The following is a 25,222-nucleotide window of genomic DNA, read 5'->3' as shown; positions in this document are numbered from 1 at the left end:
GTATGATTAGCAGCAGCATAGGGTTTAAGTTGTATATTTAACAAATAATCTATAAAAGATTTATTTTAACTTTGTCCGAAAAGGATTTTAATCTTTAAATATGCTAGTTAGATATAACCTTAAAATATTTATATTCATAATTTATATTTTAGTATTTTTTTAACTATATTTTAATTTGTAAGATACATGTTATTTTAACTTGAAAATTGTATAAAGTAATAAAAGACAATACTCTTAGAACATGTTTCTCTAAATTAAACTAAAAAAAAAGTCTTATTCAAAGATTTTGTACTAGTGTACAATCATATTAGTCTTGTATTTGTATGAATTTGTATCAAATACATATAATATGCAATAAGAACATATATATAATATTTTTAACTCAAAACTTAATAGTAAAATAATCATTATTTAACAACAAAAATACAAAAAATATTTAGTTATCCATTAATAATATAATTTGTATTGAATGACAATTAATAAAATAAATGTATATACAATAGTAATACAATAAAAACAATGTAAATCGTCTATTATTAGGTTTCAACTTTTTTTTAAATACACATAGACCCCAAATGTTACACAAAAGTAATTTTAAAACTAACAATATAGCATTAACTGTAAATAATTATTAAATATGTACTCAATAATCTTTGATATACATTAATAAAAAAAAGCAATATTTCCACCAAAACAATTATTGCTCCTATACCCTTAAATCATAGTAAATAATAAATATACAAAGATAGAATTAAACAAATATAAGATAAATGACATATATTAATTATTTATTTTTGGCATTTTTTTATTCTAATCCATTCATCAATTTGATTTTTTAATTCAGTATTTGTTATAACCATATCCATAGTGAGATGAGAACGATTAAACGGGTCTGTTTGGTCACTTAATAAATGTCTGAAATTATACCATATTCTTTTATTTAATAAAAATATTTTAATAACATAATATTAGGTAAGTTTATTAGGTAAGTTCACCTTGCTATAGTAGATCTATCAACATTAATTTTACTAGATGGCAAAATGACAGGATCTGTCATAAGAGTAGACATTATAGGATCTAAATAATTTTCAGGTGCTTCAGTCAGTAGTAATTCTTCATCATTACTTTGTTGTATCGCAAGTTTTGATACTTTTTGTGATAAATTAGTTATTCCGACAATCAGAGACGCTCCTCCAATTCTTGCTAATAAACGACAAACAAATAAAATAATATTCTAATATTTAAATATTAACTTAATAAATAATTTTTTTTTTATATCGAATGAAAATATTTACAATCTGTATTAAATGTATACAATAGGTAATATGGTGGTTAGATTACGAGACTGAACCGCTTGATTGAAGGGGGTGTCCAAAGACACTACTTCATAATTCTGATTAAACAAAATAATAAAAACGAAAAAATTTTCTGAATAAATAATCATCATTATCAGTGAATTATTTTAAATTATCTTTACAGAATAAATTATATAGATATGTTCCTTTAGTATAAAAATAATAATAATAATAATAATATCAAAGGTTTTAACTACTTTTATTTTTATATTCTAAAGATAACAACGTGGAATGTTTCAATGTATATTTATTTTCAAGAATTTTTTTAGAAGATTAAATATCATCTAAAGATAAAATTTTTAAGTCCATACACTTGAATACTATACTATTTTAAAATAATTAAACTAAAATGTATTTTAACAATACCTAAAACATCTTCCGCTTGTTTAAAAAGTTGTGGGTTATAAGAGCGTCCATCTTTAGAAACAGCTAAACAAAATGCTTCACCATTTTCACTTTCTCCCAGATGTACATATATCATACAAATATTTAAAACTATTTCAGCTGGTTCAAATTTGTACTCTTTCATATCTTTAACCTAAAAAAATGTAAATTTTAAAAAATAACTTAATCATTTTTTAATTATTTAATATTTTCATTTATGATAATGAATAAGTTAAATTCTCCTTGTATGTTTATTGTTTATGTTTATATATTTTTTGTATATTTCCTTGTAAGACTTTTCTTCATTGAACTCACTTTCATAAGTCTTGTATTATTTTAAAATCACTTTGTTAGTTTACTACATTTTAATCAAACACTACCTACCACCATAGGCGCCGACTACACGGGGGCAACGGGGGCAATTGCCCCTGTACTTTAATTTTAACGTGGGCGTTGCCCCCGTTCTTCGATTTTAATGGGTGGTAAAACGTAGAAATAGCACTTCGCTTTTGTGAAAAAAATTATTTGGTTATTACTTATTATTATAAGCTATTGAATTTCGATATCGATATGAAAATGTTTATCAAAAGGACAAAATTATCTAAAAATAGCTGAACATAACTCATAAGATACCATAAATTATAGATAACGTATAAGTACATTTATATATATATATATATATATATATGAATAATGTATATAGCTCCAATTAGAAATGCCTAATAGTCACGGTAATGACGAAAGACTTGTGTGATAACTATATATATACTTTATACACACGCACAAACTGAAACTTAATAACAATATCTTTAGTTGGAATTATTTATAACCTGTACTATGGTATTTTCATTTCTTCTAAATTATATTGACTATTCTACATTTATACAGTACTGATAACTGAATACTGAGTATTACATTATGTAGTTCAGTAGTTGATCATTTTACTGTCGCTGTCCATACGAAGCATACGTGCTTTATTCGCAGATTGACAACACTAAGGTAATTTATATTTTCTTTATAGACCATATTATTTAATATATGAGTTAAAAATTAATTAACTTTTGAAGGGCATACCAAATAAGTAATTCAGACACAAAATAATTCATTATGTCTATGTGGAAGTATGTACAAAAAAAAACTATTCCGAAAAACAATTCTGATTCTAATAGCCTTATTAATTCTGATAATAGTTTATCTTCATCTACTTCCACTTCTAACATAAATTTAAATTGTGATAATCAAATTGATTGTGGAAATAATTCGTCCTCTAAAGATGTTTCAAAACAAAGAAAATTTTTAGCATCTTGGTTAAATAAATACGACTGGTTAGAACATAATAAAATCGATGATAAAGCTTTTTGCAAATTGTGTAGATCCATGAGTAATAATAGTAATAATAATGTTTCTGTATTTATTTCCGAGGGTTTTAGTAACTGAAAAAAAAAGCTGTTGAAAGGTTTAATATGCACGAAAATTCAGAATTGCACAAAACTAATGTAGTTAAAAACTCTTTTATTAAAACAAATGCAAATATATATGCACAAATATCGGATAGTCATAAAAAGCCTATGGAAGAATCTAGATTAGCTCTTGATAAAATAATATCTTCAGTATTTTTTTTGGCAAAACAAGGCTTAGCATTAAGAGGGCATACAGACGAATCTGCAAATTTAAATCAGTTATTAAAACTTCGATCGGAAGATTCGACTGAATTAAATAACTGGTTAGGTAGAACAAAATATAAGTGGATTTCTCACGATATAATTAATGAAATTCTTAGCATGCTGTCATTAGAAGTCATTAGAAATATTATCAAACAAATTAAAGAAAACACATATTATGCCATTTTATTAGACGAAACTAGTGATATTACTGTCAAAGAACAAATTTCGTTTTGTTTAAGAACAGTGGACAAAGAATCGTTGGAAATCGAAGAATATTTTATGGGTTTTTACGAAACGCCTAAAACAGATTCTGATACTCTTTTCAAAATTGTGAAAGATATTTTGTGTAGATTGGAATTAGATTTTTATAATATTAGAGGACAATGTTTTGATGGTGCTAGCAATGTTTCTGGAATTCATAAAGGATTACAAGCTAGAATAAAAGAAATTGAACCAAGAGCATAGTTTGTTCACTGTCAAGCTCATTCTTTAAATCTTGTTACCCAAGATAGTATGCGAAATGTAAAAAATGCTAGAGATGTACTAAATTTTATAAGAGAATTAATTACATTTATTAAACAATCACCTAAGAGACTATCTTGGTTTAAAACGAATCAAAAAGACGAAAATATGACATCTCTAAGACCATTTTGTCCTACTAGATGGACGTTACGATATACTTCTCTGTGCTCTGTTATGGATAACTACAATGAGCTATTGACATTTTTGTCAGATTTTTCAAAAACACAATGATGCAGGTTCAAAGGCAAATGGATTTTTCAAACAATTAAAAACTGCAGATACTTATATAATGCTTAAAATAGTGATAAGTATTTTTAAACACATAGAGACTACAAATACAGTATTGCAAAGTAAATCATTAGATTTTAAACTTTCTGTTCAAATTCAATACTTTAGAAGATACTATTTCAAATTTGAGAGATACATTTCACATTTTATGGAAATCTGCAAAGAAAGAATCGTCAGATTTAAAATTAGATGCACCAAAGGAATCTAGAAAACGAAAAAAACCTCAAAAATATGAAGACGGAGTAACAAAGTCCTTTGAATTTTCACCTGAAAGTAAATATAATCAAATATATAAAGAAATCATTGATCATATACTTTCTGGCTTACAACTAAGATTTAACTCTGAAATTCGATCATTTTTATGTAATGTGGAAATGTTTTTAATTGATCCAAAAATATCACCCGAAATAATATGTACATTTTACAAGGATGATATAAATATTGATAAGCTAAAACTTCATAGAGATATGTTTCATGATATAATTAAAGGCCAAGGATTAATTGTTTCATCATTCGCAGATATATTAAATATTTTTAAAAATAAATCGTATTTAGTCATTCATTTAAAAGAGCTCAGGAAATGCATACAATTGATATTAACAGTACCAGTTACTACATGTACTACCGAACGATATTTTTCTATGTTGAGGAGGTTAAAAACTTATACCAGAAGTACCATGACGCAGACCAGGTTAAATGATCTGGCACTTCTAAATTGCCATAACACAGTAGCAGAATCTTTAGACCTAAGCAAAATAGGAAATATGTTCATAAATAAGTGCATGACAAGAAGAAATACTTTTAAATTGAAAAAAATATAATTTTAGATTGTAAAATTGTCATCATAAAATGTAATGTATTGTAATTAAGTTAGAAAATAAATTGTATTTTCATAATTTCATGTAATTTTTATTTTTATTTTCATTTATCTGAACCCAATAAAGAGAATTGGAATAATATTCATGAACAATAGTATAAATATTTTATTTGCCCCCGTGCTAAAATATAAAAGTCGGCGCCTATGCCTACCACATGAAGGCAAACCCATGCATTTGGTTTATACTTAAATTGTGTTGTGTAATACAAACTACTTTTAAATTGTTTATAAAAAGCACAAAAAATATTAATTAAGTAATAAAATATATTCTAAAATTGTAAATTATTAGTGATTTCATTTAAATATTTCTCTATATCAAATTTGTTATACAAAGACATAATTTCTTAATCACCTAGGTACATCTTGGTATTTTTTTTTTTATAGTGGTTTTATCCAGAAATTCACAGATACATTTTCTAACCTAACTTTGGTTAGGTTAGAAAATTAGTTAGTTTTGTTCTTTTTTTTTTGTAAAATAGGATGTAGCTAACAAAGATGAAATTCTCTATGTCAACACAATAATATTATACCCATTGAAGAAATTTTAATGAAGTCATGTGATTCAAAAATAACACACAACATATAATAAAAAAAAAATTGAATGCAAAAATGATGTATGGAGGGAAAGTAACTAAAGTAACTCTTAAATACAGTTTTATTGGTAATACTTACTTTAAAATTTTTTTTCTTTGGCCCAACTAAATGACACAAAAAATAATTTAACATAGCTGCTACTCTATCAACCATTGTGGGATGACAAAATATGGATTTGATTTCTGATGTAAGGTATTTAAATGTATTTATAGTCTCCTTTCCAAGAATATTGTCAAATCTGTAATAATATTATTTTCATAAGAAAAAAAAATGAAAAAAAAAAATGAAATTTTAATAATAGTAAACCATGATGAAAATATTTTTTATACCTAGCAGTCATTCCAATATTCTGCAGGTGAGACATATTTTGTGCTCTTTCTCTTTGAGATAGATTAGCCCATTGGCCGGATTCACTAAAATTGAATTAAAAGCATAATTAAATTATGTTCCTTCTAAAATTTAATATTTATTTATTTACTTATTTAAAATTCTAACGGATCGTAAGATTCAGGTACAATATGCAGTGGCGTATTTACGGGGGGGGAGGTCCAGAGGTACTGGACCCCCCACCAGAACCTCTCCAAAAAATAAAAAATTAACAACAATTCTTACATATTTGCAGAATTGGCTATGTTAAACATTCACAGGGAAGTTGAAATTACTGTTGATAAAGTGATAGAGGAATTGGTCAAAAAATCGAGACAACTGAAATTTATTTTATAACAATACTTTATAATATATAATGCTAAATACAATATATAGGTACATATAAATATTATTAAATAAGACTTTACGATTATTACATTATATATTTAGTTCAACTTCCTCCAAAAACTGCATAAGGACGTGACTATTACAATATAATATATAGTTTATATTAATTATTTATAAACTGTGGACCCCCCCAGAAAAAATTGAAAATACGCCACTGACAATATGTATGTATATATAATAGTACAATATTGAAAATAATATTAATAATACAAATAATAATAACAATAATAATAATAATAATAAAATCCATTAAAAACATAAAGATCTATTTACATAATTATTAAAAGATTCAAAGGAAGTAAAATTAAATAAATCAATGTTGGTATTGTTCACTAATGACATAATTCTGTTTATAGGTGAAAATAATAAATAATTTGTTCTTTGAGAACCTATATAAAAAATACTAGTAGACCTAGTTCTACGCTGAGGAACGTTAAAATTGAGGAAACTTAATAGTTCTAGACAATCAGTGTAATCATTTACAAGTTGAAATAAAATTAGAAATATTGTAATGATTTTAAAAGTTTAGTTAATTATTTTTAAATTTCTCTACTCCAATAATGTTATGAAATGCAGAAAAAACAATAATTTATTAAGAATATAAAGGTTACGATGATATCCAACAAAATAAATTGCAATCAGAACCTATAATATAAAGCTAAAAAAATATATACATTTATTTGAACTAACTAAAAAAAAATAAAAAGATATCATTCATTAAGTCCAAAAAATAATACTTCTTTTATAAAATTCATTTGGAAAAAAATTACTCAAACTAAAAAAAAAAAGTAATCATTAATATTTATGAAAAATAATGGTTTTGCAATACTATGAACTTTAAATGTTTTTGATAGAAAAGAATCAAATATTTTATATTTTTAACACTATGAATTAAAAGGATTAAGATAAGTTTAGTATAAAATGACATTATAATCAAAAATAATAATAATATTAATAAATATGAACTTAATAAAATTTAACATTTTGCACATCAAGTTTTTGGTAGTTTTTTACAGTTAGAAAAATATTGTTTAATAATTTGATACCAGGATGAGGTTAAAATAAAAAAATAAAATCATTAAATATTTTGAAGATAATGAAAAAACAATGTATATTTATCATTTTTATTAAATTTAAAATGGAGATAGATTTTAATATCAAAATAAAAATGCTTGAGGTAATATATCAACAATAATGTAGATACTTATAGGTTGAGTATACATGCATATTTATATATTAACTTACTGAGCAGTTTGCATTTGTCTTAGTCGAGCCATATTAGTTAATGCTTCGTCCAATAGGAATACTGCATCATTCATAAGCAAGTTGATAAATCTTAAAAATAAAGGGGGTGATGCAGCTTCCATATTATTTTCTGCATCTTTAGCCAATGATCTTAAAAAAAAATAATACCATAGAATATAATTATAAATATTTATGTAAAATAGAATATGAATTAAACTATTTGATTTAATACAGTTATTCTACTAAATTTGATTTAAAAAAATAATGATACATTACTTAAAAACTTCTCTGTGTTCTTCTAATTTCCACAAATAATCCATTACAACATACATAGGACGGCGATAATTGAATTTTTGTTCAAATTCAACACTTTGTCCAGTCATTTCAATGCCAACAAATACATCCAAAAGAGCGTAAACAATCTTGCAAAATACATTTATATTATTAATAATTTTTAAATAAACAAAACTATTTGAAATAATTCCTAAAATTGATTAACTAATATTGTATTAATTAAATGGTAAAACGTAGATATTAATGACCAATGGTTTTAAAATATAAAACATATTATAATTAAGACAATTAGTGCAGTAATTGATAAGCCTAGAGTTAATTTCTAATTAAACAATAATCAAATAATTTAATTTAAATTTTCCATAAAAAAGAATTACTTTATTTTCTATTATTTACTTACTTGTTTACGGTGTGGATGTTTTAAAAACAGCATTTCTCTATAATATGATCCAATTGAATTTGTTACAGAGCTATCTTCATCTGTATGAGGTAATAAGCAATCTAAACATTCAGCTAGACGGGCTCGCAAATGAGGATTTCTCACACGACTGTTAGAAGTCATAAAGATTAAAACAGTATTTAACAGTTCGCTAACTAATGTAAAACCAGGTTCTTCTAAAGATCGTGAATGAAAACGACGTACTAGTGTTAAATACCGCCAAATATTTTCCAAAATAAATTCTGGAATACATCTAAAATATGTTAAAAAATATTTTTTTATTTTTAAAATAAAAATTAGAATTTAAAATATGGTAACCTTACTTTAATGTAAGAGGAACAATATTAGGTAAAGGAAATTCAATAACATTAAATTTATTTGGACAATAAGACTGAAGGTCACTTGATTGAAAATCTTTGTTTACATCTAACACGACTTGAGTAAGCCATACACATGTTGCCTTTTGAAATTGACTCAGGAGGTATAAAGTCGATGGTTCTAGAAGAGCTGCTTTCATAGATAAATATCTATAAAAAAAATTACAAAATATTTATCTAAGACTTTTGTTAGTTTCATATAAAATATAACAAAGACTAAACTAGTTAAATCTAAAAATATAAATGTTTGGTTTATTACCAATTATTTTACAGATATTTTAGATTTAATTTGTAGTTTGTGGCACTTTATTATCAATAATTGATATAATTTTCCTGTTATTAATTAATTCATAAATACCAAGAAAAATTATTTTTAACTGTAGTTCACAATTATACAAATATAATGCACATGTATACAAAATCTATGCCACATCCGAGAATAAATAATAACTAAATAGGAAAGATAGTTGTAATTTGATTTGTTTAAATCAGAAAATTTTGGCACTTTAAAAAAAAATGATTATCAAATTTAGACAATGACACCAAGTTTGCCATACAAATTAAAATCATTTTGTGTCCAAAATTTATCAAACATTTATTCGATCACATTTATTAGTGGTTCAAATTAATTTACTCAGCTAAAAAAACAAATATTACGTTAACAAAGTATATAAAATTTGGTTAGGGGTTCTAGCAAAATATTTAATGATAATATTAATATGTTTAAAAATACATAGCTATAAAATTCTACATTTTTAATTTTATAAAATTAAAAGTATTATAGAGAGTACAAAGTACATTTTTCATTCTTATTTCTAGATAACTAAGAAAAAATATTTAACTCTAATATTTAGTAAAATTAAATATATGTATAGAATATAAGTGACTAATTTGATATATTCTAAAATGACATTAACTTACTTTGTCATTTCACCTTCCATTCGATCATTTATATGTTTCATTACTTCAGATGTTGCCGAACCAGATTGCTGAGCTTCTACAAAAGTCTGTTGCATTATCGCCAACTCTTGATTAATACTAGTCATTTTTTCTTGAACTTGAGCAAAACCTATTTCTAATGATTTTTGAGTCATGTAAAAACATTCTGTAATAAAATTAAACTGTCCTTTAGCTACAGGCCTTTTATCTAAAGATTTATTATTTTCTCTGGAATCATCATCGACTGGTAGCAGCATGGTACTATCATTTAATTTTAATAAATGTACTCCTCGTTCTCTACTATCTTCATCATTATGAATCTAAAAAACACATAAATATTAAGATAATAATTTATTAAATAATTTATCTATACTATTTTCTAACTTGGACTGCACAATATGTAGGATCAATTTTTAGTAGTTTTGGATTATCTGTATTAGAAATAAATGGTTGACATAGTCTTAATAGAACGGCACTTAAATTGATAGCAAATCCATCTGAAATAAATCCTAACATTGACATTTCATTGTTCCACAATTTACAGCGTCCTGCATTTTTTTCTAAACAACTTCCCAACCATGATAATGTCTTATGTTTTACTTCAGGGCCAGCTTTTAAGAGATGTAGAAATATTTTATGTAATTGCACATGTAAATTTTCCATACCATTCCATATGTTACTTTCCAATTGACCTGATAACTGTTAAAAAAATTATTATTAATTATTAATTATTCGATTTAAAAGTCTGTTAGCTAAACAATTTTGATAATATTATAGGACTAAGATAAAACATATTATGAATATCATAAAATAAAAAAATACCAACTTCTTCCATAGGTTTTTGAAAATATTCAAAAATACCTCCTGGAATTTTTGGTAATCCTGATATTGCAAAAATGGCTCCAAGCACTGTATTTGTATAATTAAAACCACTAGATGTAGGTGGTACATAACAATCATTAATTAGCATCTGTAAGCCAAAATAAAAATATAGAAGATATTGTACAATTACAAATTTTAACGTAATTACTAAGATACAGAATATATTTAATCATTGCATTGGCAGATTATATTAAACAGTAAAATAATAATTAATAAGTAAAAGTAATAATTAATATAAGAAGGATAATTGATAATATGAAATGGTTATAGTGTATGATATTTTAAAATAGTATAATATATTCAAAATTAAAGAAAATATATTTTGTTATTATTAGTTGGAAACCTTAGCCTTTCTAGAATAAGAAGCATATTTTCAGGCATGGGTGAACATTCGAGTTTTTCATACATAATATATTTTTAAATGAATGATTAATAATCAGTATTTTTAATTATTTGCAAATAAATAATAAAAAAAAATAATTTAACACCTCATTCAATAAAATTTGAGCAATTATACGAGTAACTATTGTTAAAGTCAGTTTTTCAACTTTAATTTTAAATTCAGATCTAACTTAAAATTAAGTCAAGTATTAAGTATAAATAATAATAATTAATAATTAATAATAATTATAAATAATTTATAATTCAGTTATAATTAAAACTATACATAATTTTAGGGCTTATAAATAATTATTCTGAAAAAGTAATTTTAAATTATTAAAATAATTTTTTTTTTTTTTGAAACTCACTTTAGCTAATAATGGTTCTGCAGAAAATACTTGCAATATTGCAATTTCACAATGTGGTAAAAATATAATTGTTGCTTTTAATATATTGTCATAAACCTTTTGTAGAATAGGTTTGTATATTGTTTTTATTTGCAATTCTCCATTATCTTCATCCAAAATAATTTGTTTATTAACAGCAGTAAAAAAAATTAGGTAATCTTCAAAAGATGCCATATTAGTTTCAAAAATTCCTATAATCTTAAAAAAAATATATATATATATATTTAATAAAATTAAATAATGAGCATACCTATAACTTAAATTTATATAAGTAATTATGTTGGAGCTGATTGGAAATTTTTACTTTAGTCAAAACTACTATAATTTACAATTATATATGAATTAGAAAAGTAAAAAATAAAAATTGACAATTGATAATTAATCAAGTAAAAAATGTATTAAAACTCCTATCAAGATTTATATTCTGATACAATAATATAGAAAATATAAAAATAATTAGTTAATAATTATTAATTATACAATCTTATTTAAGACAATATAATTTATAATATGAAATTTTAATTAAAATATACCTGCTCATGAATATTTTGTGTACTATGGAGCTCAGGTTGTTTAAGCGCAGTAGATACATTGGTACACAGAAAACCAAATATTTTAGAAAAAACATCTTCTTTAATTGATGGATATCTATTTTCTTGTTTAGCAATAGCCAATTCTATGAAACACTTAAATAAATACAAAATACATTGTTTTTCAGTAGTGTGTGATGTAACAGATACATTGTGTTTAGTCTTCAATAAATACACTTCTGGATCAGACAATAATGTTCTTTCAAAGATTGCTTGTTCAAGTATTTCTAATTCCGTCCCTTTAGTGACATTGGTCTTCAATATTTCAAGTATATCCGGTAAATAAATAATTGAGTTATCATACTCTTTATCCAATTCAGGTTTCAAAGAAAAGTGAAAGACATTTTCAATGAGCTTGTTGAAAGTTTCATCAATGCCATTATTTTTAAATTCCATTATAGAACTCGATCCAATAGAATTATCCGTAAATTCACATGAATTATCTAGATTACTCCTCTGAAATATAAAAAATTCATTTTCCGACATTTTTACACTATTAGAATTTAGAATACAAAATAACAACAAAATTAGCAACTAGATCGTTCCCAAATAATTTTACTTATCTTTATAATGATAATACAATGATAATTTATAATGATTATGTACTCTATGAATCACAATTGTGTAATATGGTTGCACATCACGAATGGATCTTCCCAGGAAAAAAACTCTGGATCCATGACGTCATTAGTTAGTATTATCAATACTGTTCTTATCAGATATGATGATTAAATGAGCAGCGATTTATTTTTGGCACTTGTTTGAATTTTTACAATTAGCTCAAAAGATGGAAGGATACCTCAAAAGGCTTGATTGAAGAAACTATTAGAGCCCTAGGCGGGATGAAAATAATTGAAATCGTTGACAAGTAATGAATTTTGAGAAACCAGTAAGAAGATAAAATCTTACCAGATTTACGGGAATGTTTGGAACTACTGGAAATATAGAAGGACCATACCTTTAAAGAGTGAGATATGTCGGACAAAAATATCTCGACGCCGATGACATCAATTTTATGATTAATGAAAATATTTCTTCAATATTTCAATTCGATTCACTATTGAGAATCACCCATCTCTACTCATGTCCTTTGATTCGAGCACAAAAAACCGCCTTCCGATCGAGCGCCGTCGAGGCAAGGCAAGGCGACACCACAGAGTAACATAGACTGTTACTCTATGGGCGACACTCCACACTCACGTTGACTCATTGGGCATTAAATATTTCTTACTTTTTCCTTTACCCAAATCCTTATACTTATAATGGTATCTAGTGGTCAAATGATGTACTTCATTCGAATATTATACTATATTAGCTTATCACTATAAAACCTTTATTTCAATGGAAAGTGTATCTACTAAAATCACTATCCGTAGTTTAATATCTTTCCAAAGATGTTAACGTGACGCCATGTTGTTTTATATCACATAAATACAACTAACAAATAAAAGTAAAAATTATCGGTTTTCTTAAACAAAATTTTCTTGAAAGATAATAGTTCTTAATAATTACATTTTTATAATAATGAAAAGGTGTAATATTTAAATTCTTTGTGTTATAGTTATTAATACTTTTTCATAATTCTAATTGTTCCAATTTTGTAATTATTTTTTTCTTGCCATCTGGAAAGGGTATGTTAATATTAAATGATAATATTTTCTGTAGTAAGTTAAAACAATTGTGATATTGAATAATAGATTTTTTATTTTATTGATCAAATATGTAAAGAGTATTAGAAAACGATATTTATTTCCTATTCGTTTAAAGACTTCTGTTTTACATTGAATTTTGTACTAATTATTTATATGGGTCTTGTAAATAAATAACTCTTAAACTACAATAAAATAGTTAGTAAATATGATTTATTCAATATTGTATATTAGAATAATAGTTGTACATTTTTATCCTTGTTTTAAAAACAAAAAAAGTAATTGTTTTGTTTTTCTAAATAGTATTCATGACTGAAATTTATGTAATTTAAAAAAAATATTAAAATTAAAGTCTTATAATATTTATGTATATCATTGTAGTTATTATAATATAATGTATATATATATATATATATTTAAATGATTTTAATTGTATTTTTTGTTTTATTAATAACTTGGTTATCGCAAGTAAATGTTAAAATTATTTATTAATTATTATATTAGTCCTATTTTAAACGGTGAGTTTTTTTATTTTTATTTTGTGATTTAACAAAATCCTCATTACAAAAGTTATTAACTTCTTATAGTCCCTTGATATTTCTTAAAATTAAATAGATATTTTAAAAATATATTACGACTATAATAAATCTGAATTTTTTTTTTCTGTATCAAAAATAATTATAATTACTTGTATGAATTGCTGGTCGTACCAATATATTCTGTATACTTGATTTAAATAATGTAATAAAAATGTAAATAAAAATAGTTTGAAATATTTTGTTTTTTTTAATAATTACCCATGTGAGTATTAGAATAGTGAAATACAAGGTATGAATAGTAAATTATATATTTTTATTGATTTCTTTCCATATATCATAATTACAATATTATCTTAATCATTAATGCATTATGTAACAAATTAAAATTATAAGTATATTATGTATACTTACTGTTATATCACTATTTACAGTTATATATTAATTTGTTAATATTTATAATATTATGTTTTCAATATGGTAGTTTTAACAAAAATAATGTAATACATTTTTAGTATTCAAAATTTTATATTTAAACAAACAAAATCAAGGAATGATTTACTTTTTATATTTTTTTAGATTTCAATAAATTGGAGGAAACATAATTTAACTCATAAAATCAGTAAATACATCTAATTGTCGGACAGTCATGAAAATGGTGCTGTCACAAAGACAACGTGAAGAATTGTAAGTCGAAATCTAAAAAAATTATTGGATACTTAGCAAACTACTATTAGTTAACTGTAATTTTTTTATTTTATTTTTATTACTTTTATTTTTTATAAATAATAAATATTTAATCTTGGTTTAATCTAATATACCTTTATATTTTCTTATAAACAAGTGCTAATTTATAATATTTTAAATTTTATTGGATACCAACTAGAAATTATGTTTAACTATATTTTTACTCTACAAAAATTCTGGGCTGATAATGACATATTTTTAATTCTCCTTAACTATTTTTTTTATTCAGTACTCATTAAAATTATTTCTTTTTTTTATATAAATCTATTTCTATTATTAATTTTTCCTACTATGTTCTTAATTATAATATATTATTTGAATTACTCGTAATGTTTACATTTAAGGAAGATATATTTTAAAAATTTGTAACAACGCAATTTTTGTACTAGTATTCAAAAAATCAACCTTCATCACATATTCTGTTAGGCAAATGCTATTGAATTTTTTTTTTATACTTTTTCTAAAATTTCATTGGAAAAATATGCCATATTTAGTCAAAGGGTAGACATATTTTCCTAATCAAAGTTTAATAGAAAAACTATAAAAATATTAATTATAAATAGAGGTCAAATTTTAAAACCTAATAAATAACAAAAAGCATGACCAAAAATTAATATGAATTAGGCATTAAACCGAGTAAAAAAAAATTAACAACCAAGTATTTTGCAAGAGTAAAAGTGACTATTGTCTGACAAAATGTTTATACATATTAAATACATTGAAAATGAACACTCTACATTCATTGAAGTTATGGGTGCATACTACACGCAAGAGGCTTAATTTAAATGTATGATTATAAATTACATAACTAAAATTTAAATTTAGACTGTTTGTAGATCAAAAATCTATACTTTTAATACATTTAACAATTCAACCGATAACAAAAACAATAATAATCTAATATAATCATTTGGTCCATATTCCAGGTTTTTACATTTCTGATTAATTTAATTAATTTTTTTTTATTACTATGGCATAATAAACATAATTTTAAAAGAAAAAATTATGTGATATCTTCTATTTTGTGTATTATAATTATTTAAAAAATTTTATTTTTGTAGAAACAAAGCTATAGCTGATTATCTTAGCAGTAATAGTTACCATAATGCTCTAGAAGGGTTAAAAAAAGATGCAGACATGCCTGGTGAAGTTGAAAATAAATATGGAGGTTTACTTGAGAAAAAATGGACATCTGTAATAAGACTACAAAAAAAGGTTGTTAAAACTAAAGTTAAATATTATTTATGTTACTATTAACTCTACAGAGTGACCAGTATAAGACAATGACTATATTTTTTGTTTTTGATCAAAATTCTATGTATCTTATTGGTACAACATATTTTGACCTTATTGATATGTTTCAGCTATATTTTATCATGATCACTGTCTTATGCCAGTTGTAGTTTGCTAGAAGTATAGAATATAATAAAAGCTACAGCTATCTGAATATCTTAGTTCACCGAAAAATATTTTTTTTTGACCTTGTAATCCATTGTTATCATTTTTACCATTGATAATCATTGGCACGGATAAGATATCTTAGTCCGTGATCGACAAGGTGCTGGCAATGTGTATAGATAATTATATTATCCATATACTATTGGATGCTGGAATGTATGTTTGATATGGATACAACATGATGTTGAGCATCCAAAAAAATGTAAACAAATCGATCAGCTAATTGAGTGTCGCTTCTATTATATTTTATGCTAGAAGCTAAATAACATTTAATAATCATTGTATAAATGTTTTTTATAATCTAATTGATGTTGAAGGTAAGCGAGCTTGAATCAAAACTTTCAGAGTATGAAAAAGAAATTAATTCTGGAGCTCCTAAAAGAGCATTACGATCACCAAGTGATTGGATACCAAGAGCTCCTGAAACACATTGTTTAACTGGGCATAGAGAGACTGTTATCAAAGTTATATTTCATCCTGTTTTCAATATACTTGTATCTGCAAGCGAAGACGCTACAATAAAAAGTTGGGATTATGAGACTGGTGAATATGAGAGAACATTAAAAGGTCATACAGAAGCTATTCAAGATATTGCATTTGATGAGACTGGAAAACTATTAGGTTCTTTAATAATTATATGTATTTATATTATTTTTTTATGACATTAATTTTAACTCATATTTTCACATAGTATCTTGTAGTGCTGACATGAGTATAAAATTATGGGATTTTAGTCAAACATATGAATGTATTCGTAGTATGCATGGTCATGAACACAGTGTTTCTGGAGTTTGTTTTCTTAAAGGTGGAGATTTCATTGTTTCATCCTCAAGAGATAAAACAATAAAAATGTGGGAAGTTAATACCGGGTATTATTATAATTTTATTAAAACAAACTTGGTTGAATTGTATTATTATTATTTACTGTTTCTAGGTACTGTGTTAAAACATTTACTGGACATCGTGAATGGGTCAGGAAAGTTAAAGTATCCCCTTGTGGTCAACTTTTAGCTTCATGTTCTAATGACCATACTGTAAAAGTTTGGACAATTGCTACAACTCAGTGTAAAGTATGTTAATATTTATAACAACCCAAGAATCGGACTAAATATTATGTTCAATGTTTCAAAGGCTGATTTACGTGGACATGAACATGTAGTTGAATGTATAGCATGGGCTCCAGCTGCAGCATCATCGGCTATCAATGAAGGAGCTGGAGTTGATAAAAAAAAAAACGGTTATGAAGGTCCTTTTATTATATCTGGATCAAGAGATAAATCTATTAAGGTATACATATTAAATTTTTTTAAATAAAAATGTATATTATAATCATTGTTTATTTTAGATGTGGGATGTTGCATCAAGATCATGTTTATTTACAATGATAGGACATGATAATTGGGTACGTGGATTAGTTTTTCATCCTGGTGGTAAATATGTTATATCAGCTAGCGATGATAAAACACTTAGAATTTGGGATTTAGCAAATAAACGTAATATGAAAACACTTTTGGCTCATGGACATTTTTGTACAACAGTTGGTAAGTATTCAATCAAGTAGCTTAATTTAATGGTTTATTTATAATTTATATTTTTCTTTACAGATTTTCATAGATCACAGCCATTTGTAATAACCGGTAGTGTTGACAAGACCATAAAAGTTTGGGATTGCCGTTAAATATGAATATCAGTTCTCATAATATTCATTAAATGCGCTCTATTCTGCTAATTTTATACAATATCTCCACTATAACACTTATGAAGTTTTCATTTTCTAGTCTATCATAGAAGTGTAGGTAGTTTATCCTCATGATTTGATATGTATAAAAGTAGTATTGCTTTTTATTGTTTATTAAGAAACCCCTCCCCACTTCTTTATGTTTTATAAGTATGTGTAATTTATATTATTTTCTCATAATTAGTTTTTTAATAAAGTAATAGGTTTTAAATAAATAAATTATTTTATTTGCATATTTGCTCTTTGTTTATGTATTATTTTGTTAAAATACTCTTTTTTAATTGAGCATTTAAAATAATTATAATTATTTTTTTGTATAATCCATTAATTTATGAATTTAACCGAATTCAGTTAAATTGAAATGTTTATCATTATTATATTTATTATTTTTAATACATTTCTTTTATAATTATAAATTGATTAATATTTTGGCTTATTAAGTTAAGAATTACTACAACTAGAATACTAAATATATTTCAGTTATTCAACTTCAATTTAATATCATATTTCCTTAAAAAATATATTGCTTCGCCTTATGTTTTTGATATTTTTTAAATTAATTACAACTATACTTTAAGTTATTTTATATTATTATTCACAAAAATGGGTACTTTTTGTATGGCGAAAGTAAATTTTTTTAAAAAGAACAGTGGGAAGGTCTTCTACGTAAAAATATTAATATATTATATTTAGTTTATAAAACGCATTGGTTCTTCCCAATATAATGTATTTCTTTTAAAAAACATCTTTACTTAAATTTATATTTATGTCTCAAATATAATAATATTTTGATTTATTTATAAATTAAGAATAGAAATAAGTGTATATTACTTAAAAAAAACTTTGGAGAAGTAAAAAATGTCTTCTGTGTTTTACATTAAAGGATTGGAGTGCTTGAATTTTTAGGCAAATAAAGAATTGAAATTAATCACAAAATGCTGTACCTAAGAGACGGCCAAAATACAAAAAAAAAAAAAGTAAGAACTTTGAGATAAATAAAGATGTGAAATCAAATCAAAATTATGTAATTGGTGGAAAAGTGCTTAAGTGGTACAAGAGAGAATAATAAAAGCTCATGATAGAATTTTATGGTATATAAAGAAGTGAAATCAAACCTCAAAATTCTGTGCTGAAATTTGAAAAGTTGTCTAGTGATAAGAAAATTTGACGACATGAAATTATTTAAAAATTTCAGCAACAAACAAAAAATAATTGATCAGATACTTCTATATTTGCGCGCAAAAATCCCACAGAACGAAATGCATCTTTGGACATGTGAATTTTCGCAAACAATTACAGATCTATATGGTCAATTATTTTTGTTAGTTGCTAAAATTTTTGGGCAATTTCATGTCATCTAATTTTCTTATCACTAGACAACTTTTCAAGTTTCAGCACAGAATTTTGATAACTTTAAACTATTTAGGCAAATGGAAATGTAATTATGTTACATTTAAAACCTATACACAAGATGTATTGGTAAAAATGTACAAGAATATTAAATGCACATGTTTATTTGATCAATATTTACTTTCAGGGAGGGGGTGATTTATTCTCAAGTATCTGGAAAAAATATATATTTAACACTTACCTGTACAAAAAACTGTATTGTAATACACAGATTATCAAGTGCTGTATATCTAATACTGTAATAAAATATGTTGAATATATTTTTTCAACATCTTTGCTTCTTAAACTATCTAAAAAGTACTAGGGAATTAATCCCACTTGTTATACATGTTCACTGAATTTTTTCATACTTACATCATCTTAATATATTTTTCATTCTATTTTTTTTAAAATATGAATGATATTTTATATCATTGAAAGAATGTTATGGTTTTATAGTACTCAAATTACATAACTGATAATATTATTTGTTATATAATTAAATAACTAATTGAATATTTATCCTTTACATTTCAGACAGGATAAATTCATTTTTTGATAATAATACTTAAAAATGTAAACACTTATGAACTAGGGATCCCATATGTCCCATATTTGAATAGTGTCCCAGCATCCCGACACAAGTATAAAAATAGAAGTTTTGTCTCATATTTTGTATAATCCATATTGTGTGTACCTTATTTTAAAAATTAAATTTTTTAAGTATCATAAAGCTTTTTAAAATTTGTATTATTTTATACTATTGATAAGCCATAATATCTAAATCAAATGATAATTAATAATATTTCATTATGAATAAAAAAAAAATTTAAAAAAATAGCTGTCACCTAATCATTTGTTTTTAATTTTAATTATAGTTTATATTTATTTTAAGTATCAAATATTATGTTTAACATTATTTTATAGTATATTTAGTAACTGTGAGAAAAATGAAAAGTAACATCGAAGCCAAATATAATTTTAGCTCCCAAATGTTTACAAAAAATTTGTACAACAAACATCACATATTTAATTTTGTAATATGTTAATTGCTAACTCAAGTCTTCTCCCCCCCCCCCCCCACCAAACACAAATGTGAATTTCAAATGTAGGTATGTCCAGTATTTTTAAAAAATGAATCGGATCCCTATTATGGACTAAGACTTAACTTTTAATAATTTATTATTTTGTTAAATCTTTTTGATATTGTATCCTAATACTATTTTTTTTTTCATAAATAAGCGCATATTGGATCTTACCATGGAAGTTACTATATTCATTTTTATGTTCATAAAATTAATATTGATTTTTGCTTCCAAATTTTAATAAGTTAAATTAATTGAGATAAATAACTGAACTTTTAGTTTAATACATTTTGTTTTATAATTTTATTTTTAAATTTAAAATATTAAATTATATATTTAAGGCCTTATATAATAAATCTTTCACAATATCAGAACTATCTTAAACAAAAAATGTAAAAGCCATGATAGAACATTTTTATAAATTGTTTTGTAGTAACTCCTTTATTAAAGGTACTAATTGATAAATAATGAAATTACTATAAATTTTTCATTCCTTTCTAAGATAAATTAAAGTAAGTAAAATTCAACTAGTTAAAAATTTAATAATTCAAACCCTTAAAATTTACCAAAAGAAAAATTAAAAAAACAAAAAAAGTCTAATATAATTAAAATTAATTCAAACTTAACAATTTAAATATAAATACTATCAAATTAGTAGTTATAAAATATGTAGAATTAAATTGATTGCCAACCTTTAGTTTAAACATGTATAATGAACATTTAGTCAGAAATAAGTATTTATTTCTAAATATTCTACCTTCTTCATTATATTCAATGTAAATGTTTAAAATGGCTTTGTTGCACATTTCATTACAGTTTATAAAATTTATTAAAGAAATGATAAGAAATATTTCAGGTATTTTGAATAATTTTAGTTTTATCTTGAAATTAAACACAATATAATAATAGAAGCATCTATATTTCTTGTAGTTTAATAATGTATTAAAAAATATACAGAAAATTTTGAAAAACTTATACTAGAAAATTATCAATTAATTTACATTAAATGTCAGTACTTGATGGTTGAGTTTTATTTAGTTTTACTTAGTAATATTTTTAGTTCACATTTAATCAATAAGTATTTATAAATATTTTTAAGTAACTCCAACTTGATATTAAGGTTCTACTTAGTCACTAAAAATTAATACAAGGTAGTATTTGGGTAAAATATTAAGTCTATTAAATAAATACTTCAATAATATTTATACATTATATTAACCCAATTTACAATACAAAATATAGTTACTTGCTACGTTATTACACATTTAAACTTTTGTTAAAGTTTTTAATTAATAGAGGAATATCTTCTTCTTTTAAATGTTCTGCTTTAAGTATGACATTTCCTATAGCAATAGTGGTACGTACAGAAGCACTCTTAATCCAAATTTTTCCATTTGCCCCAATAACAATTTCATATGGAACAAACTGTCCAAGATGATAAAGTAATTTTGAATTTGATTTCCTTAATTGTAAGGCATAATTCAAATTAACAGTAATTAAAAATCCATTTTCCAATTGACCTAGAATAATACTATTAGCATATTCTACACAGCTAATTTCAGATTCCATGTATGGAGTGGCCATTTTAATTTTGGCTGCTATGACATTCCCCAATTTAATATCAGGTCTATTTTTTTTGGTAGCATTAGTAAATGCTAAATAAGGAAGTGTAGCTAATTCAGAAGCTCCGATATCAACTTTATACATTTCAGAAGTTTTGGCAGCCACAATTCCAATTACAATATCATCTTTTGCTGGTGAATATTTCTTCTTACGATATTCAACCCAAAACAACTTCTCATCTTTACACTTCAGTACTCCGCTATTACACACAAATATTTTGTTGTCGACAATCTTCAATCCGGGACCAATGATTTTTTCATTTTTTTTACAAATATCTCCTTTTAAAATTATATGAGAAACATCATTACTTGGTAAAACAACGTTGTTAAATTCCATAGAAAGCATTGTTAAATAAAACACAATTGTTAACTTAAATTTAAAACTTAACCATAAAATGAGAAGTGGGATTAGAGACCGAAAGACGCTGTGTCTTGTATTGTGAGACCTGGACTTGGTCCACCAGAGGTCGTGCAGAGACGATCGCGTTGGGCTTACGGGTCGTGCGCTCTAATGGTCAGGTAGTGAAACAACACATGCGATGGGATGACAGTAGGACCGGCCATAGAGTAATTACTCTATGGGACCGGCAAAGATCGAGGACGATCGTGGATGCTAGAATGATCAAATGTAAACTCCCGTTAACTGGGAAGGGATAGCGTCATATGTCTATGCGGTTGGATAGCTCAGTGGTAGATTTCAAATTGGGGGTGTCATTTTTTCGAAAGTACAATTACAAAATAATGAAAGTAAATTATTAATCTAAATTAGAACTTAACTGATAAATGAAATTGTTAATTTTTAAAATTAAATTATAAAGTTTTCCGTATACACCAACCACAGAAATCGGTGTAGCAATTGAAAATAAAAGATTCACGGTCCGAAAGTGGCAAATGTTCTCCAACGCGAAACAAAAAATAAGCTTCCAATATTTTTCGTTGATCTAGAACCAGCAATAATGAATAAGGAAATATTTACCCTGATATCACTACTTCATACGAAAGTTAAAGTAGAAGAACCCCACAAGCGAAAAAACATTTTACAGTGTCTAAACTGCTAAGACTCAATTTGGTCACTCAAACAAATATTGTTCATACCACCCATGATGCGTCCGATGTGGAGAAAACCATTAATCCACCTATTGTAATAAATCCAACACATTACCTGCCAAATGTGCTCCCTGCTAAGGTGACCACCTTTCAAATTACAAAGGCTGCCAAGTCTACAAGAATCTCCAAAATTTCCGAAATCCCATCTCAAAACAACATAATCTTAACAATAACAATAACAATCGGAATAACGACAATCATACAAACAATGTAAATAATAATTACTGTAAAGTTACCCAGAAGCAATCACCCAAAATAAACCCTGTTCGCGCAATCATCTCAGTAATTGCTCAAGCGATAAATTTGTCATACGACAACCGGTCCGACTAGTGGCGTAAATATATCGGTCTTTCGAGATTGGTGATTTTGGTCGGACCGGAAAAGCTACTACGTTGTCAAAATGTTTGACAGTACGCCTACAACTTTCAATGAAGTTTTTGCTATGCGACCACATTGCATACTACTTATAGTCGATATTCGGTTGCCGAGAATCAGTATCAGTCTGCTGTACTCGAATATTGCTGGCTCTATCCGGGAGCAACATACACTTTGCTGCCAAAGAAGTCTACCATCGGTTTTAGTGTTCGTCGCACGTGCCTAGACACGATCGCGTGAGCGCAACCAATCGAACACCCAGCTGTGTGAAGTATTACCGTCGCACCTTATATGTGTGGTGTCTTTCTTTTATTATATCACCTTTTTGTGCCATTATGTTATAGTATACGAGCGTATAGCTCGTATTGTGCCGTCATGGTTTTTGATATTTGATATTATTATTATTTAATTATATTTTCTTGTTAATACGTCCACGACGCATGTTTTGTAGTATTTTTATAATTGTATTTATTGTAATAATCATTAATTAATTTACTTTTTTGATCAATCTTGAAGTCTTGTATTATATTGTATATAAAATTGTAATCATTGAACTAAGCGACCTTCTTTCATCCGTAAAGGATCCGTTGTTTCATTCGTAAATGTATGGTCAGAGGTCGGTAAAGTGCCGCGTCGACTTAAGCACAAACAAACCCCCTTAAATTCTTACGCTCAAGCGGCAACTAATCAAAATTCAAATTTTCCAAATCAATCAAATGAAAACTCTTTAACAAACTTTCTAAACAATTTTAAAGCATTAATAAATCCCCTCTAATCCCTCTTCACTGGATAATATCAGTTATTATCTTAATTTTAAAAAGGGTAAACCACCCGATATCCCATCATTCTATCGTCCTATAAGTCTCTTTCCATTTTTTGCTCAACTTACCGAAAAATCAATTCTTAAACATACTCATCAAAATCATAAATAATAAATAAGTTATATCTCATACTCAGTTTGGGTTTCGTAATAAACATTCCACAATCCACCTAGAACACCGTCTGACCGATAGTATACTCATTTGAAAAAAAAATCCTATTCTTCCGCTGTCCTATTGGATATAACTCAAGCATTCAATAAAGTAAGGCACCCCGGGCTCCTATTTAAAATAAAAAAACTTCTTTCACCTCTTTACTTTTTTTTTTAAGTCATATCTAAAAACTGACATTTCGTCACCAAAGTAGGCTCTGAATTTTCCAACCCAACCCCCATACTTGCTGACGTCCTTCAAGGTGTCATCTCCTCCCCAATATTGTACAATATATATACAGCAAACCAACCAACATCCACTCATACATCCGTAGATGAGTTTGCAGATGGCAAAATTATATTCACTTCCCACAAAGACTCTTAAACTGCTGGTCTTTTTCTACAAAATCATTAAAACGACCTGGAATTATGGTACTCAAAATGGAAAATTAAAATGAATAACAAAAAGTGTTCCCATATTATTTTTCTGCCAAAAAAAGGTTCCCTCCCCTCGATCTCTCTCACCAACCAAAT

General features: G+C 25.5%; 3 protein-coding genes across 4 annotated transcripts; 1 reads left to right on the top strand and 2 right to left on the bottom strand.

Annotated features, from left to right (window-relative positions):
- Window positions 1-645: 645 nt before the first annotated feature.
- Window positions 646-12,498, bottom strand: LOC112683194 (ubiquitin conjugation factor E4 A). 2 transcript variants are annotated; one of them, XM_025554102.1, is made up of 14 exons: window positions 11,956-12,498; window positions 11,384-11,620; window positions 10,579-10,722; window positions 10,137-10,451; window positions 9,735-10,072; window positions 8,760-8,963; window positions 8,398-8,689; window positions 7,980-8,125; window positions 7,704-7,853; window positions 6,014-6,097; window positions 5,763-5,922; window positions 1,722-1,893; window positions 996-1,203; window positions 646-915 (listed from the first exon to the last, which is right to left on the bottom strand). In XM_025554102.1, the coding sequence occupies exons 1-14, from the start codon at window positions 12,496-12,498 to the stop codon at window positions 789-791; spliced, it is 3,120 nt and encodes a 1,039-aa protein (XP_025409887.1). In that variant the 3' UTR covers window positions 646-788. The 2 variants fall into 2 exon arrangements, with proteins under 2 accessions (XP_025409887.1, XP_025409888.1); XM_025554103.1 differs by having other exon boundaries at window positions 789-915; window positions 11,384-11,613; window positions 11,956-12,034.
- A 1,104-nt stretch (window positions 12,499-13,602) lies between these two features.
- LOC112683196 (lissencephaly-1 homolog) lies at window positions 13,603-18,328 on the top strand. The gene is made up of 9 exons (XM_025554104.1): window positions 13,603-13,643; window positions 14,777-14,884; window positions 16,006-16,159; window positions 16,720-17,023; window positions 17,094-17,271; window positions 17,337-17,472; window positions 17,534-17,689; window positions 17,748-17,943; window positions 18,007-18,328. Exons 2-9 carry the CDS (start codon window positions 14,847-14,849, stop codon window positions 18,078-18,080), a joined length of 1,236 nt encoding a protein of 411 aa, XP_025409889.1. The 5' UTR covers window positions 13,603-13,643; window positions 14,777-14,846; the 3' UTR covers window positions 18,081-18,328.
- Window positions 18,329-21,805: 3,477 nt separating this feature from the next.
- LOC112683253 (exosome complex component RRP40) lies at window positions 21,806-22,670 on the bottom strand. The gene has a single exon (XM_025554175.1). The coding sequence runs from the start codon at window positions 22,580-22,582 to the stop codon at window positions 21,872-21,874; it is 711 nt and encodes a 236-aa protein (XP_025409960.1). The 5' UTR covers window positions 22,583-22,670; the 3' UTR covers window positions 21,806-21,871.
- Between the last annotated feature and the right edge of the window lie 2,552 nt (window positions 22,671-25,222).

This window comes from Sipha flava, unplaced genomic scaffold (genome assembly GCF_003268045.1).
Source record: "Sipha flava isolate LNK unplaced genomic scaffold, YSA_version1 222_pilon_pilon, whole genome shotgun sequence".
Lineage (NCBI taxonomy): Eukaryota > Metazoa > Arthropoda > Insecta > Hemiptera > Aphididae > Sipha > Sipha flava.
Note: the sequence above shows the minus strand (reverse complement) of the source record. Positions and strands in the feature narration are given on the sequence as shown.